General features: G+C 40.8%; 1 protein-coding gene across 1 annotated transcript in view; it reads left to right on the top strand.

Moving 5' to 3' along the window:
• Nucleotides 1–16,048, top strand: part of LOC149435489 (transmembrane protein 26-like) — a 115,462-nt gene that overhangs the window by 79,837 nt on the left and 19,577 nt on the right. The window contains exons 2-4 of the mRNA XM_089662608.1: nucleotides 3,781–3,859; nucleotides 8,728–8,793; nucleotides 13,385–13,596. Coding sequence (XP_089518734.1) covers nucleotides 3,781–3,859; nucleotides 8,728–8,793; nucleotides 13,385–13,596 — 357 coding nt within the window. The remainder of the gene's footprint in view (nucleotides 1–3,780; nucleotides 3,860–8,727; nucleotides 8,794–13,384; nucleotides 13,597–16,048) is intronic.

The raw sequence follows: 16,048 nt of genomic DNA, 5'->3' as shown, positions 1-16,048 counted from the left end.
TATGTATTCCAAGTATATTATTTTCTGTTCGACCAGAGCCCAACTTAAGGTGCTTATTGTTAGTTTGCTGGATAATTATATGTCTTCTAGCTTACAATTGAGAGATCAAAGCTAAAATATTTTATTCTAGGGGTGATAGAGTAATTTTCATAACTGACATACATGAAGTAATCCATGCAAACTAAAGAATCATGTATGACTGTATAAACAAGTATCAAATCCAGTTACTATGTGATGCACAAGCCTCAGAAAGTAAACAGCAAACTTCCTTTTCTTTCTCTGATTGAGCTGAAACCTCCATCATTTGTGTCTCACACATTCCCCTCCCAGACACTGCAGCACAGAGTGGGAGGGATTTGGCAAGAGGGGTGATGCTGTCACTCCATGGAGAAGTGAACAGGACTGGGTGTGGCCAGGTGCTGGATGACAAATTACAGGCTTGCAAATCAGCAGTGAGAATACTAATAGCCACATCCCTGCTATATTTCTTCATCCCATTGTAGTGCAAGCAGACACTGCCTATATAAGAGTTCTATGAATTCAGGAGCATCACAGGAAGCTGCATATGTGGACTACACTGGCAGAATCAACAGGTATTTGAGGGCCTCATACACATTAAAATATGTCCATATACACTTTATCTGTCTGCCAGGAGCTGGCAGTTTAAGAAATGTTCAATCTGGTGTGTATTTACATGCATTAATGCCGGTATGAATATAGAAGTGCAGCACTACAATTTTTCACTCTGCACTTCTATAGTCATATTTTTGTTGGGATTCTTGCCTATACCTTAAGTGCTAGCTGCTCGTATATATTTATTAGTGCCCGCCTGTATATTTTGATTATATTGATGCAGGTATGTATGTACGTAAGGGGTATTCACGTAATTTCATTCAGTTAGCTAAAACATTCATTTGTTCTAGCCATTAGGCTGAAATTACACACATGTGTTTATTACGCCAGTATGCTTCTCTCTGAATGCAGGTTTGGGTCTTTTCTTTTTTTATACCCCCAAGCACTGGTCTAAAGTAGCCCCCATGGTGCATGCCAGGTCCATCCACCGGCTGCTCTGTGTATTTTTCTCCTACAGACTTCTGGGATATATGACATGATATCTCAGGAGGATGAGGGAGCAGGGAAATGCCATTCTCACCCAGATAAGAATGGTAACTGGGGAAACGGGTACAGAGTAAAAAATAAAAGAAAAAGGTAAACTGATAGAAAAAAAAAACCCTTCTTGTTTTGCTTTAAGAAGTGAAAAGGGCTGGGTAAGTGCAGTGAGGTATGGGCACTTACAGGGTGAATATCCACCTTACATGCAGCAGCATGTTTTTTTAATGGAAAGCCAAAGTTCTACTTTGAGTAGACCTTACAGGAGAAGTATAGCCAAAGCTTTTTTAGCTAAAGAAAAAAAAGGGGAGATGCACGCTAAAGGAACAAATATTGTTAAAAATCATACAGATCTACAATCAAAACAGAAAATGTAATAAAAGTCCATCAAATGTCCATGGTATGAATTCTATGTGGGCACCAGTGGTAGCACCCTCCAGAGTAAAGCTGAAGCTCTGTAAACTGTATAAGAGAAGAACACAGAGGAGCGCTAGACTAAGTGCAGTATATTTACAGTTCTAATGTGAGTAAAGAACCTGCACCAAAAAAGAAAAAAAAATATATAAACCCGTATTAAATGCTGCTGCTCATTGATGACAAAACATCAAACAAATAATATAAAGTGAAAAACCAGCGCACAAAATAAATACAATACGTGAAAAAAAATATCCAAAAAATGTATAAAAAATGTCCAAATAAATATGTGTTGCAAATAAAGTCCCAATCCAAAAAAATTGAGATATTTAAACCAACGTGCTCCAAAATCAGCAAAATGGTATCATGCAAAAAAACTTCAATGTGTCCACACCATCCGTGACATACAACATGCAACGCACTCACCAAATGTATTGGACTCTCTTGGATTAAGAGTCAAAGATGCTTTGTGGATATTAAATATCATCCACAATAGGGGTTTGCACTGATCAGAAAAAACTCCAAAGGAACTTCCACACAAATCGAGAAATAAAGAGCAAGACGTCACAACCGGAAATTACGTCAACGCATTTCGCCCTTCCACCAGGCATTATCAAAGAAGGAGCTAGGGGCTCCGAGCGTGTAGTCTGTCCTGTGTTCTTGAGAGCTTCCAACTGACCCTCCTACTTCCAGTGACGTCACTTCCTCTAGTGCGGTCCCTGCTGGTCGTGCGGTCATTTCCTAGATGCCGACGTCGTTGATCGGCTCCAGCCCAGCCACACACCCAGGGGAGTCCCTTCACTGCACCAACGGCTCCAGCTGTCATTCTGGCTTGCCCAGCGATACCCTATAGGATGGAGGAGAGTTGTCCTACACAGATGACCTTTTATGCAGATGAGCTTTATTATATTTTTGTTCTTGTGAGTGTTTTTATACCTATCCATTAAATGTGACAACAAATAATCTTCGCATAGCTTTTGGCTTTTTTTCCTCTATTTCTACATACAGAGTTGGTCTTACTCTATAGGACAGCAGCCATCAACCACTTACCACGTCATTATACAGAGACTCTTTATGGACTTTATGTATTTACCACTTGTGTGCCTACAGCACTTATCATGTTTTTTTACCATTCATTTTCATACCTATTTTCCCTAACCCCCCTCCTTCTCCCCCCCTCCCCTTACCCACTCCCTTCACTGAAGTGTGGAGTATCTATGCACTGAGCGCCAGATCCTTCTCTGTCCCTATGGTAATCCAATGGATGGAGTAGTTGTACCAATCCAGGCAGGAGCAGCGGTGAGTGTCCAGACGCCGCTGGAACCAGCATGGAACGCAAAGATGGAGTGGTACTGGAAATCATGACACCAAGGAGACGTAACTCCGTACAAGGGGTGGTATTCCATCCACCGGATTACCATGGGGGCCTTCCCACATGATTTTACATGCTAAATCACATCTGTCTAATAGTGAGTTCTCAATTTGCTTATTTTTAATAAACAGAACTGTAAATATACTGCACTTAGTCTGGCGCTCCTCTGTGTTCTTTTCTTATAAAGCTTTTTTGGCTATAGTTCTCCTATGGATCACAGGAGCGCAGTTTGCTCTGCACTTATGTGACCAGTTTTTAGCCGAGAGCGTGCTAAAGCCCACTGTTGGCTGTCATCACAGAGCCTGTATAGGCTCTGAAAAGATCCAAATCATATGGTCAGGATAGACCCAGAAGCCTGGACTGACACATGGCTAAGCCTCTCAGCGATCCACTGAGAGTCAGCCCTACCACCCTCCTCCCCAGCCCAGTGCTCCAGTAACCACTGGAGCAGCAGAGCCAGAGACTGACATCCATGGCTCTCTGCTCAGAGCAGAAGGGAGATCTGAGCGATCAGCAGTGATTGATCGCTCAGTTCGCAGCGTAGAGCAGGCAGGGGGACAGATGCAGCAATGGATCAATTTTGTATCCACCTAGGTATCTTTTTTTTAATACAGTATATCCCATTTTTCTCTTTTATCTTAGTTAATAATGAAACTAATTTCAATCCCTTTGGTCTGTGGTCTGAAACACCAAATAGCCCAATGTAACATTTAGCTTCATTCAGCATTGGCCCCCCTTTTGGGAAGTGGCACCAGTGCTAGCTACAGTAGGAAGGTGGGACCTACATGCAGGCAGAGCTGCTACTTGGCTACTCAGCTAGATTCAGTCCAAATGTCAAAATGCTAAAAATGTTCCTTAAATAAAACTCTTTTGTATTTCCACAGGTTTTCACCTCCTATATTCTGCTATTTGGTAAGCATCGTGCCATCCCTGTGGCTTCTTGAAATAAACCATGATCACCAGGTAAGTTTTATGACCAGAAATAATAAGTTATCTTACCCTTGTGGGCAATTTGTTAGTGTATATTTGCTAAAATATTGTTTGGGAATTAGGAATTTGGGTGTTGTTATTGATCAGGAGCATTAAAACCATGGGTTTGCAAGCAGTTCCGGCAGTGGGATTGGAAAAGGAAAGGTTTCTGTTGTTGGCCCATGCCTGTGGGAAGCAAAGACAAAGTATCAGCTTTTCCTTGTATTTCAACACATTGTATTAGCAGAAATTAAGTTATCACAGGTAAGATATTCCTTCACTTTCTGTATGGGTTCCAAGATAAGAAATTAAGAGCTTTATTTCATGAGGACAGATGAGGCAATAAAAGCCCTTTCTATTCAGTTTGGAGAAGGGTTTGGACCTCTTCTGGGTATCTATTGCTGTGTGTGTCTCTGTTGGGGAAATCCTTCTTAATGTCTGTGTGTGGACATCAGGACAGAAAATGAGAAAATTCACCCCAGCAGGGCCACAGACAGCAGTAACAATCTGAAGCTTTCCTACTCTATCCAAAACCTAAATCAGAATCCAAGTGTTTGGCCTCACCTTTTGGCCACTTATGGACTTTTGCTATAGAGTGCAAAAGTGTGCAGCATGTGTGCACATTATGGCACACTTACCAATTAAAGTATCCTCCTACAGAGCTGCAATACCTGCAACCTCTCTCCAGTGCTGGAGCTTCCATCTTCTCCCCATCTTATTCCAGGTTCTTGAGTCATTGGCCAGGCTAGGATGACAGGAATGACTGAACATATGTTACAGATGCTTGTCTGGGGGTCCTCGGGTACATCGTCTGCTCCAGCAAGGAGAATGAGGTGCAGCTCTGCTGAATTCTATAATCCAATTATGAGCAAGCAAAGATGCTGTTATTTTTATTTTTTTGTACATGATTGGATTAACCCCATAGTGCCTTCAATGATTTCACTTTGCAGATGTACAGCCATGAGATTCAATGATCAGGGGTGCCTAGGGACAATGAGTGCACTGCTCTTTTGCAAGAAGAATGGCAGGAAAAGGGCACAGGAAGGGGTTCTGCTTTGACACAATTTACAGTAATATGCAATAGCAAGCATTAACTTTTTGAGTTCAGATACACTTTAAAGCCAGGAGCGGACTGACAACTCATGGGCCCCCTGGGCAATAGGGGATCATGGGGCCCCTGTGTCCTTGCCCAAACTCAAAAAAGCCTATGAAAAAGGTACCAGGGGCATCTCATGGGGCCCCCTATTGACCCTGGGCCCTCAGGCAGTGCCAAGTTTCCAAATGGTCAGTCCACCCCTGCTTTAAGCATTTCTCTTTTCTACATTGATGATTCATCTTCATGTGTGGTTAAAATGACTTACTGAGGCACTCAAAAACACATTCTGAAAGTCTGAGGAAAAAATGCTTTCCTCAATTTACAACCCAGTACAGGAACAGTAAACTCAGTTTTGACATGAGGAGGAAACAGGGTCTTATTATGACTCTTGAAGTGATGTCAGAGCGCTCCAGACACAGCATTCCCTTACCCCATTCAGGAAAGGACATGCTGACATATTTTAACTGCTACATTCCATTTAGCTGTCTGCTTCTCTCCTTACTATATATACTATAGGAAACACTGCAGTAAATAGTAGTACATAGTAAGTGTATCTGGAAAGCTCTTAATAATGGAGGCAAAGACTTGTAACATCACCAAATAATGACGAAATGTTATTTCTCTTTGAAAGCAATATTCATTCATTCTAAAATAAGTTGTGAAAAATGAAATGTGTATTTGTTCTTCCTTTCCAAATCTTTAAAGAACCTTATGCAACATTCTTTCATAATGATAATTGTAAACTAATTTTACTAAACAATCAATCACTACCACACCACAGAGGGGGTGTTCAACCACCCGGTACTCAAAGTGAATCTACAAACAAAAAAGTAAATGAGCAACAAAATACATATAATCATAATTACAATAACCCCATATGGATCACTGCAGCCTCCTTAACAATTATTTAGATATGTACAAAAATCCACACAAATATATATAACTTCAGGAGGTGCTAAGTGTTCCCTATAAAACGTGCTTCAAATATATTAGTACGCACATAAAAACTAAAAATCACAGAATATTATAATAAAGTACAAAAAAAAATCCAAAACAGTCCACCACAATACGCAGTGCTCTTATTTTGCTTAAGAAATCAATATCCCACAATATACACCCAGCTGGTACAGAAATCAGACTTTATTCCACCCCTGATTCGTGATTCACCACTCCCAGTACTTAGTCTCACTCATCGGACCACTATGCATCTCATAAAATATGATTGGCATAAAGCACTTTGAATCAATATGGCCTCTTCGCCACCATTCATTTTTTTGCCCCCAGTCTGGCTCATAAGGTGGTCCCTAAAATGTTAAACATATGAAGAAAGGCTGCAATAGTGTAAATACCATAAAACAACGTAAAATGTATTCAGCTTTGGTTAAAATTCTCACATAAGCAAGTAAACAAACAGCAACTGCAACAACGCCACCCATCAGTGTGCTGGCTCACGGTGTCTCACAGGGCCCTTCCAAATGCCGCTGTCATTGTGTCACTTTCAGGATGGCGTATTACATCACTTTCAGGCCATCCTGCACTTCCAGGCCAAAAAAAACCTCAAGACAATGACTTCAGTGTTCAAAAGGACAGTTCCCAGATCGGGATACTGTGTGGAGTCTATATTTCCTCTAGAACAATGCTCTAGCAGTGCAGCCCTCCTCTGATGGGGAATACAACCATATACTGCAAAAGAACATACAGGGGGCGCAAACACCTAGTGCATTACACAAAAATGTGGCTAGTCTGATGTTGTGACAACCCGCCTAATTGCTGACTTCTTTAAAGGGTGAGATGCCACCAGGGGCAGACTGACCATTCGAGCACTCGGGCACTGCCTGAGGGCCCAGGGTCAGTAGGGGGCCCCATGAGATGCCCCTGGTACATTTTATAGGCCTTTTTTTAGTGTGGGCAAGGACATAGGGGCCCCATGATCCCCTATTGCCCGGGGGCCCCATGAGTTGTCAGTCTGCCCCTGGATGCCACTGAGCCTGGTTTAGAGCAATACAAATTAGTGACATACAGTATGTATTGTAAAGATGCATGATGTTTCAATAGTTAGAGTTATTGGCTTTTATGTGCTAGCAGCATAACGTATCCACTTTCAAGTCAGCAGTTTACCACTTCTTGCAATCAGCAGAAGTATAACACAAATTGGCTGAATAAGCATCAGCAACCACCAGCATATATCCACACAGTGGTGGAACTGCATCTGTCCAACTCCTACCAAGGGTTTTTGGTCACATGCTCATTGGTTGCATCTCACTAAACCCCCCCTAGATTGATGAGGTTCCTTGTGAGTCCAGGAAAATTTGGGGGGCTAATATCAGGTATTTAAGCTTATCTTATATAAAACTATATTTAGGTATGTTTATATATGTGTGTGTGTGTATATATATATATATATATATACACTATATTGCCAAATGTATGGGGACGCCTGCCTTTACACGCACATGAACTTTAATAGCATCCCAGTCCATAGGGTTCAATATTGAGTTGACCCGCCCTTTGCAGCTATAACAGCTTCTTCTGGGAAGGCTGTCCACAAGTTTTAGGAGTGTGTCTATGGAAATGTTTGACCATTCTTCCAGAAGCACATTTGTGAGGCCAGGCATTGATGTCAGACTAGAAGGTCTGGCTCACAGTCTCCCCTCTAATTCATCCCAAAGATGTTCTATCGGGTTGAGGTCAGGATTCTGTACAGGCCAGTCAAGTTCTTCCACCCCAAACTCACTCTTCCATGTCTTTATGGACCTTGCATTGTGCACTGGTGCGCAGACATGTTGGAACAGGAAAGAGCCATCCCCAAACTGTTCCCACAAAGTTGGGAGCATGAAATTGTCCAAAATGTCTTGATATGCTGACACCTTAAGAGTTCCCCTCACTGGAACTAAGGGGCCAAGCCCAACCCCTGAAAAGCAGCTGCACACCATAATTCTGCCTCCACCAAATTTTACACTTGGCACAATGCAGTCAGGCAAGTACCGTTCTCCAGGCAGCCGCAAAACGCAGACATGTCCATTGGATTGCCAGACAGAGAAGCATGATTTGTCACTCCAGAGAACACGTCTCCACTGCTCTAGAGCCCAGTGGCAGCGTGCTTTACACCACCGCAGCCAACATTTGTATTCCACTTGGTGATGTAAGGCTTGGATGCAGCTGCTTGGCCATGGAAACCCACACAAAGTTTGGAAGTCTTTAGCTATTGACTCTGCAGACCATTGGCAACTTCTTAGCACTGTGCGCTTCAGCATACACTGACCCCACTCTGTCATTTTACGTGGCCTACCACTTCATAGCTGAGTTGCTACTGTTCCCAGTTGCTTCCACTTTGTTATAATACCACTAACAGTTGACTGTGGAAGATTTAGTAGCAAGGAAATTTCATTTATTGCACAGCTGGCAACCTATCACGGTACCATGCTGGAATTCACTGAACCCCTGAGAGTGTCCCATTCTTTCGCAAATGTTTGCAGCCTACATGCCTAGGTGGCCATGGAGGTGATTGGAACACCTGAATCCAATGATTTGGAGGGGTGTCACAATACTTTTGGCAATATAGTGTGTGTGTGTATATTTATATATATATATATATATATAAAATGCTGGTTAAATGGTACTTTTAATATCTTCCTGGAGCTTTATCAATAGTGACCCTTTATTTTGAAAATGTTATACCTGTAAAAGGACAGCCAGTTAGTCAACCAAAACCTTCAATGTTGTATTTGATTGAAAACCAATTATTCTTTTGCATTTGCTTTTTAAGGAATGTGTTAACAGTAACAAATCGATGCATACTAATGGAACAGCCATCAATGACATATTAAGCCAGGTAGGTCTATTTTATATTGTATGACATAAAGACTTATGTTGTTACTACTAACAGTGCCTGCACAGAAAGGATGTTGTATGCTATTTATTACTTCCTTTCCTCTCATATCTCTCTGGCAGTCCCTGGATTGCAGCTGTGAAAATTCTGTCTGACTTGATACAGTGTCATCATTACTCCTTTCTCAAATGGCATTTTTTTTTCTATTGGCTAACTGTATGTATTTCATTGTAGGTTCCAGAAACAATTGAGTACTGTCCGTGATACTTTTTTTATTTGCACTAACATACAATTTTGAGGCCAAGCTTTCAAGGAGTGTCCCCTTCTTCAAGGTCCAAGCAGTACTGCTTGGACCTTGAAGAAGGGGACACTCCCTGAAAGCTTGTCTTTAAAATTGTATGTTAGTGCAAATAAAAAAAGTATCACGGACAGTACTCAATTGTTTCTGTTGCAAATGCACTAATATGGCTACAATCACCTCAAGCATTGTAGGTTCCAGGAATTAGAAATCACATAGAAGTGCAACATTTTTTATTTGAATACCATGAAATTGAAATGTTAGTAGCATATACAAATTGCAGCTGCTTAAATCACCATGTGGCATTTCACCTTCCTCATGAGACCTGTTTTTGGAATTTTTTTGTGCTACCACCTGACCTGCATATTTTTCCCTAGTAGAAACGTGAGCTGGCGGTAATTCAACATTTCTGGAGTCATCTTTGAAAATCTTAGTTCTCCTTAGTCTTGGGATTCCACAAAGGAAGTCATTCTGTCATTCTTGTGCTGTGTGGAAAATAGGGACTGCTTCTTTTTCACTACTGGTAGGAATAAAGGAGCGTAAAATGGTGCATGTTTCCTTCAACGGTGGTAGCAGCAGAGTTGACTCTACACTCTCTACATACAGTATGGCCAAATGTGAATAAAACATTCAGATGGAATGCAGAGTAATAAAAGCAGAGAGGTGAAAAACACATCTATTATACAGTATTTATATAGCGCATCTACACATCTATACATCTACAAAGCTTGCCAGTGAGTGTTCAGTCATTATTGTATGTATGGCTGCCTTTAGATAAAATAGAAATATCCCTTACCATAATGAGTTCAGATGAAATAAAAAATGTCTCCACTCTAAACTCTTAATGTTGCTTTGGATGATGATGGCTGGAGGTACAGTATATTAAACTATTTTTTTTCTTTAGAACCCCAGTTGAAATACAAATATTCCCTGATCATCTCAACCTGATCATTTCCCACCTTCTAAATTAGATAAGATGGGTTCATTTGAAGAGCAAATAAACTGAATTATTTGAAGTTTTAAAGTGATTCTAAAAGCTCTATTTAAATATGGTATACTAACCTGCTCTGTGCAATGGTTTTGCACAGAACAGCCCCAATCCACCTCTCCTTGGGTCCCTGCCAGCACTCCAGGCTACTCCACACTTCATGTACCTCCCCTAGCAAGCTGCTTGCTAGGGGGGTACTTGGGCAGGCTCACCTCTGAGCCCCACTGGCTGTGTCTATAGACACAGCCAGCGGGGCTTTGCCCCACCCCTTCGATCCCTCCTCACTGGCTGTAATTGACAGCCGTGGGTGCCAATGTCTCTGAGCCAATGAGGAGGCAGAGAGCTGGGACAGCAGCTGCTCTTGTGCACATCATTGGTTCGGGATCAAGCTTGGGTAAGTATTAGGGTGGCTGGGGAGGGAGCTGCATAGTGAAGGTTTTATTACCTTCATGCACAGAATGCATGCAGGTAAAAAAACCTTCAGCCTTTACAATAACTTTAAGAAGCCATGTTTCAAGGCCACATTTATTATTTCCTACCATCCTAGGCTAGCTGTCTTTTGCAGTCCCCTCTTCTACCCCAGTTATTGGCTAGCCTAAAAGTTACACTAACAAGATCAATTATAGCCAAATAAGGCATGCTGATGCTGAAGCAGACAATATGCCCTCTCTGCATCAGTACATGTAGAACCAACATAAAAGTAGTTACTAAAATTAACTAAAATAGTTAAACAAACTCTCCCGTCCCTGCTAGCAATTAAGCTTAAGGTCTCATGCACAGAGTGTAATTGCCCATGCTGCTAAATGCATTTGAACCTTGCAGCAGCATTATGGCAGAAAAACTGCTTGGTGCATGTAAACGCGTCTAGATATGTTTAGGCGTGCCATGGATTTGGGCATTAATTAATTTCATAATAATTTAAATCTGGCCATTGAAATGAATTAACAGCCAAGCTCTTGACGCACCTACCGTTAACCTGTTGTCATGCATCAAGTGTTTTCTTTCTGCTAAAATTATCCTCTCCAGAACGAGCAAGTGATGTTTTATTTCTGCCTCTAAACACTCCTGTCTAACAAGGCTAACATGGGGAGTTCGGGAGCATTAAGAGACAGAAAAAAATTCCAGATGCCACTAAAAGCCACTAAAAGCAGCATTTTTAACAATCAGTGTACATGAGGCCTTACTTGTACAGACCAGCTGCAAGTATGCAGCGCACTATTCTACCAACAAAAATACACAGACTGTACAACAATGAGGACCAGGCTGGGTGGCACTAGCTGGCATGTCAAGGACTGAAACAATTTATTGTACATAGGAATATGTTAGGAAGTCATCAGCATGATGTGTAGGTGGATTTAAAGTATATGTGAATCCTTACCTTGTGAAAAAACCCATTCAGTTTATAATAGAAATGAAAGGGAAATCATTTGTATAAATATGGCTGTTTAAGGGGGCTTTTCAGCACGTCTGATCATTGTAGGACTGGCAGGCTTTTCTTCCACTTGGATGGATGTGCTTCTGTGCCTAGCATGGTCAGTTTGAAATAGGAAAGCAGGGGAACTGTTAGGTTCACCGGGGATTTCACAAAAAAGGAAGAAATACAAAGAGAACAGGATACTTTTTAAGACAAGCACATGGTGCAACAGACACAAATCAGGAATCTGAAATGTTGGGTAACATTCTTTAAACCCCTCTGGCAGCCCTTCTATATAGGACATAATAAAAAAAGGAGGTACTACAATATTATGAGTGCTATACACTACTTATTATTATTATACAGGATTTATATAGCGCCAACACTTTGCGTAGCGCTTTACAAAATGAAGGTAGACATTACAGTTTGCAATACAATTTGGTACAAGAGGAAACAGAGGGCCCTGCTCATTAGAGCTTACAATCTACTAATAACTGCAGCCAGAGTTTCTATGCCTGTTCCTTGTATTCTCATCCCTGAATTACCATCAGGAAATGTATTTCCTCATTCTGTGTTTAAATTATAAGTAGCAGAACTGTCTATTTTATAGAATCCAGACAAACAGTTAGCCTCTCCTTGTACATCTTATTAAAGCTGACCCCCAGCTATTAGTGAAGTTTAAATAGTTTGATTTACCAAACTATTACATTTGTATAGAAGAAGAATTATTTTCTGTGCTTAATGTATCCCACAATATCGGATGTTGCACACTATGTTATCTGATTACCAAAGAAATATATATCTGTATATGCATGTAGGTGTAATTCTTTAAAATCAATAAATGGTGATTAAAAATATGTCAACAAAAAAAATTGTATCAAATCAGCAAACAACAAGTGTCATAAGAGCATGCTCATGCCACTGAAAGTCCAGGTTGTGCTTTAAATATTACATGATTTGTAAACCAAAAATATCCATGCAAATTCTCCAACTGTGAAGTTAATCTTCAGGTAAGTGTTCTCATAATGTGTCCTCCACCACAAGTTGCATAGCCTCTTACTGGATCCCCATGATCTCTAGTTTAAGCATTGATCATACAGCACTTGTATAGTAGATCACTGGAAGGGCAGCCCACCTCGGTAGGTAATATTCACCAGGGGTTCCTCGGTCCACACAGAGAACCACCACCTCAGCACAATGGGACTCAAATAATCCTTAATGTGGGTACAGAGACAAGCAAGAAACGCCATGCATCCGTCAGTTGGCGGGTGTGATGAGATCACTGATTAAGCCCCACCCAATGTGTTTCGCTACCAAAGAACATCGTTCCAATTCCCTGACTAGGTTCTTTGGTAACAAAATGCATTGGGTGGTGCTTTTTCTGTGACATCATCACACCTGCCAACTGACTGCTTGTCTCTGTACCCCCATTGAAGATTTATTTGAGTTTAATTGTAGTGAACTGGTGGTTCTCGGTCTGTCTGTGTGGACTGATGGCCCCCTGGTAAATAGCACCTGGGCTGCCCTTCCAGTGATTTACTATACAAGTGCTGTATGATCTTTGCCTAAACTAGAGATCATGAGGATCCAGCAAGAAGCTGTGTAAGTTATGGTGGAGGACACGTGATGAGAACACTTACCTGACAATTCACTTCACACTTGAAAGATTTTCATGGACATTTTTTGGTTCAAAATTGTGTAATATTTGAAGCATGACCTAGACTTTCATGGGCATGAGCATGCTCTTATGATACTTATTGTTTGACGATTTGATACAACTTATTTGTTGAACTATTACATTTCACTGAAAGCTGGAGGCCAGCTTTAAACGTGATGTTTCTACAAATCCTAATCTGTGCAGAAACAACAAAGTATGTTTTCTTTTTTATTACAGGCCAATACATTAATTTCATCAATCTGTCAATCAGCCTGGACACTAGGATTACACCAGACGTTTCTTCTGCTTTTGATTATTGGAAGATGGTTCCTGCCAATCGGAGTGGGAATAACTCGTGATCAGCTTTCTCAACTTCTCCTGATGTTTGTGGGCACTGCTGCAGATATTTTGGAATTCACTAGCGAGACAATGGAAGTAGTTGTCGTAAGGTACATTGTATGGTTTTTTTTTTTATTGGTCAGAAGCAAACTAAAATCTGGGCAGATTTACCTTAGGGTCTTTAGGCTCTTAAATTCTGGGACCATGTCACTGTGCTTCTGCCTAAATGAAAGTTTTCCACGGAGGAACATGGAAGCTTTCAGTGCTTACTTCTCATTCTGAAAATTCCAGTTGCCTGGCTTTAATGAAGATCATGTTTTGTCAATAACACAGAACAAGCATGCAGATAAGAACTTCTGGCTTTACTCTGACTTTCCTGTTGTCTAAACTTGTCCCGGGTCAGTGATTTAGAAGCCTATGGTCAGTGTTATAGCCAGGTAATTAGTATCTTCTAAAGGGACCCTGTCACCTCGCCACTAGGGGGCAGTTGGCTTGATTTACTAAAGGCAAATAGGCATTTCACTTTGCAAGAGAAGCTGCGCTTTGCAAAGAAATTATGGAATTTTCCCCAGTTCTGAACGAGTTGAAACTCTGCTGACCTCTATCATCCAATCACATGCAAGAAAATGTTTTTTTCCTTCCATGTGATTTGGTATTCTTTGAAAAGTGAAATGTCACCCTATTCACTAAGCTGTGGGGTAAATTAACATGAAAAGTAAACAGCCTATTTACTTTTAGAAAAGCAACCACAGTGTCTTTGTAAAGAACATTTCTCAACCCCCATATATTCACCCGACCTGTAGAAATAAATGAAAACTGCCTCAACCTATAAATGGCCTTTGCAGCATGCAGCACACGGAATGACAACACATGCCAAACAACAACAAAGAAAAATTCCCAGCTCAACTTACCAACCAGCCTGCAACAAATCAACTTGTCCTGTCTAACAGTTCACATTAAAAACAGGGGTTTCATTTGCACACATTTGCAAATGCATGTGTAAGCTGCAGAGGCCACATCATGGCATCCCAGTATTATCTGCAGTCCTAGGTCTATAAATTTTGAGAGCCTCCATATTAGGAGAACATGTATAATAATTGATAGATTGAGGGCAGGCATGCCTGGAGGGAGCTCACCCCTCCTTAAAGGCAAAGAGGGGCACTGCAGCATATAGCACAATGGCAGCAAAGGTGTCCAGTACGCCCCCTCACCAATTTACCAATAGTATAAACAATTGGCAACTGCCCCAACCTATAACTGGCCATCGCAGCAAGGAGCACATGGAAGGGCAACTCATGTCAAACAACAACAAAGAAAAATTCCCAGTTCACTTACCAGCCAACTTGCAACAAACCAAATTGTCCGATCTTAAAGTTCACGTTCACGCCACCTGCCCTACCTCAAATCCTCTTCCTCCATCTCAGTCACAGCTAAAATCAGCAATGTCAGTGACCAGTGGAAGCAATGGTGTAGCTTTCTTGGCATTGTGACAGTGATTGGTACTAGCAATTGGTAGCTAGGCCCTTGCTCTGTCACAGAGGAGCATATCACTATCTCCCCCCGTTGGGTAGTGTAGCCAGCTTTGACAGAGGAAGAAGCAACAAATGAGCATAGATGAGGTGGGTATATGGGGGATGGGGAACCCTTTGCAGAAACACTGTCACTTTGCCCTGCATGGTTTTTAATGTGATTTCAATAGGGTTCAGGTTCTCCGAACCCTGCTTGAACCAAACAAAGAGCAGTTTGGATTATCACTAGTAATTACTTATAAAAGCCAGGAAATCACTGTAGACATTTAGCAAACAGGTGAACAAACTGTCAGTGAGTACCTGTGCTTTGTACTTAGGACCACTTTTATGATGGGGAATATTGCATCAATTAATATTAAATGAAAATGCTCATCTATATTTAAATGATTGATTTACCTGGGATCAACCAGGTTTGCAGTCATTGTGGAGCAAGCCTTCAGGCATTCAGAACTTTTGCAAGCAATGTTTAGATTCTGATTGTGTTTATATCACAGAATTACCAACAGCAAATGTTGCAGAAACAGAAAAAAAATAATTTGCACATACTGTAATGTACTGTATGTCATTAAAATATGCAGCTTCAAAAGACTGCCATCCCTACTAAAAGGGTAGCCAGTAATAGTTTTAAAAATACTAACAATAATCCACACTATTTATTTGGCCAGGCACTAGATTTCATAAGATTACATTGTTTACCTATTTCTTGCTGTGGAAAAAGTCCATTTAATAATAACCTGTTCTTGCTGTTTGTCTTCATCTTACATTCTGATCTTTTGAAAATAAAGGGATGATAGCTTGGGAGAAGTCAAATACATTAAATTCACAAAGACAGAGGCGCTGTTACTGTTTATATTTTATAACAATACTGCCCCAGACAATAAAGAATATAATCCAAATGCAGACTTCATATTCCAAATGCAGTCTACCAGCAAGTCATCAATATTACACTTGATTAAATTTAACTAAAATAGGGAGATTAGAGACATCCTATTTATTTTACAAAATATACCAATAAATGTTAAGGAAAAATGAC

The sequence above is a fragment of the Staurois parvus genome, unplaced genomic scaffold, assembly GCF_062004578.1.
Source record: "Staurois parvus isolate SC_StPar_1 unplaced genomic scaffold, SC_StPar_1.0 ptg001499l, whole genome shotgun sequence".
Classification (NCBI taxonomy): Eukaryota; Metazoa; Chordata; class Amphibia; order Anura; family Ranidae; genus Staurois; species Staurois parvus.
This window is presented reverse-complemented; position numbering and strand designations above follow the sequence as displayed.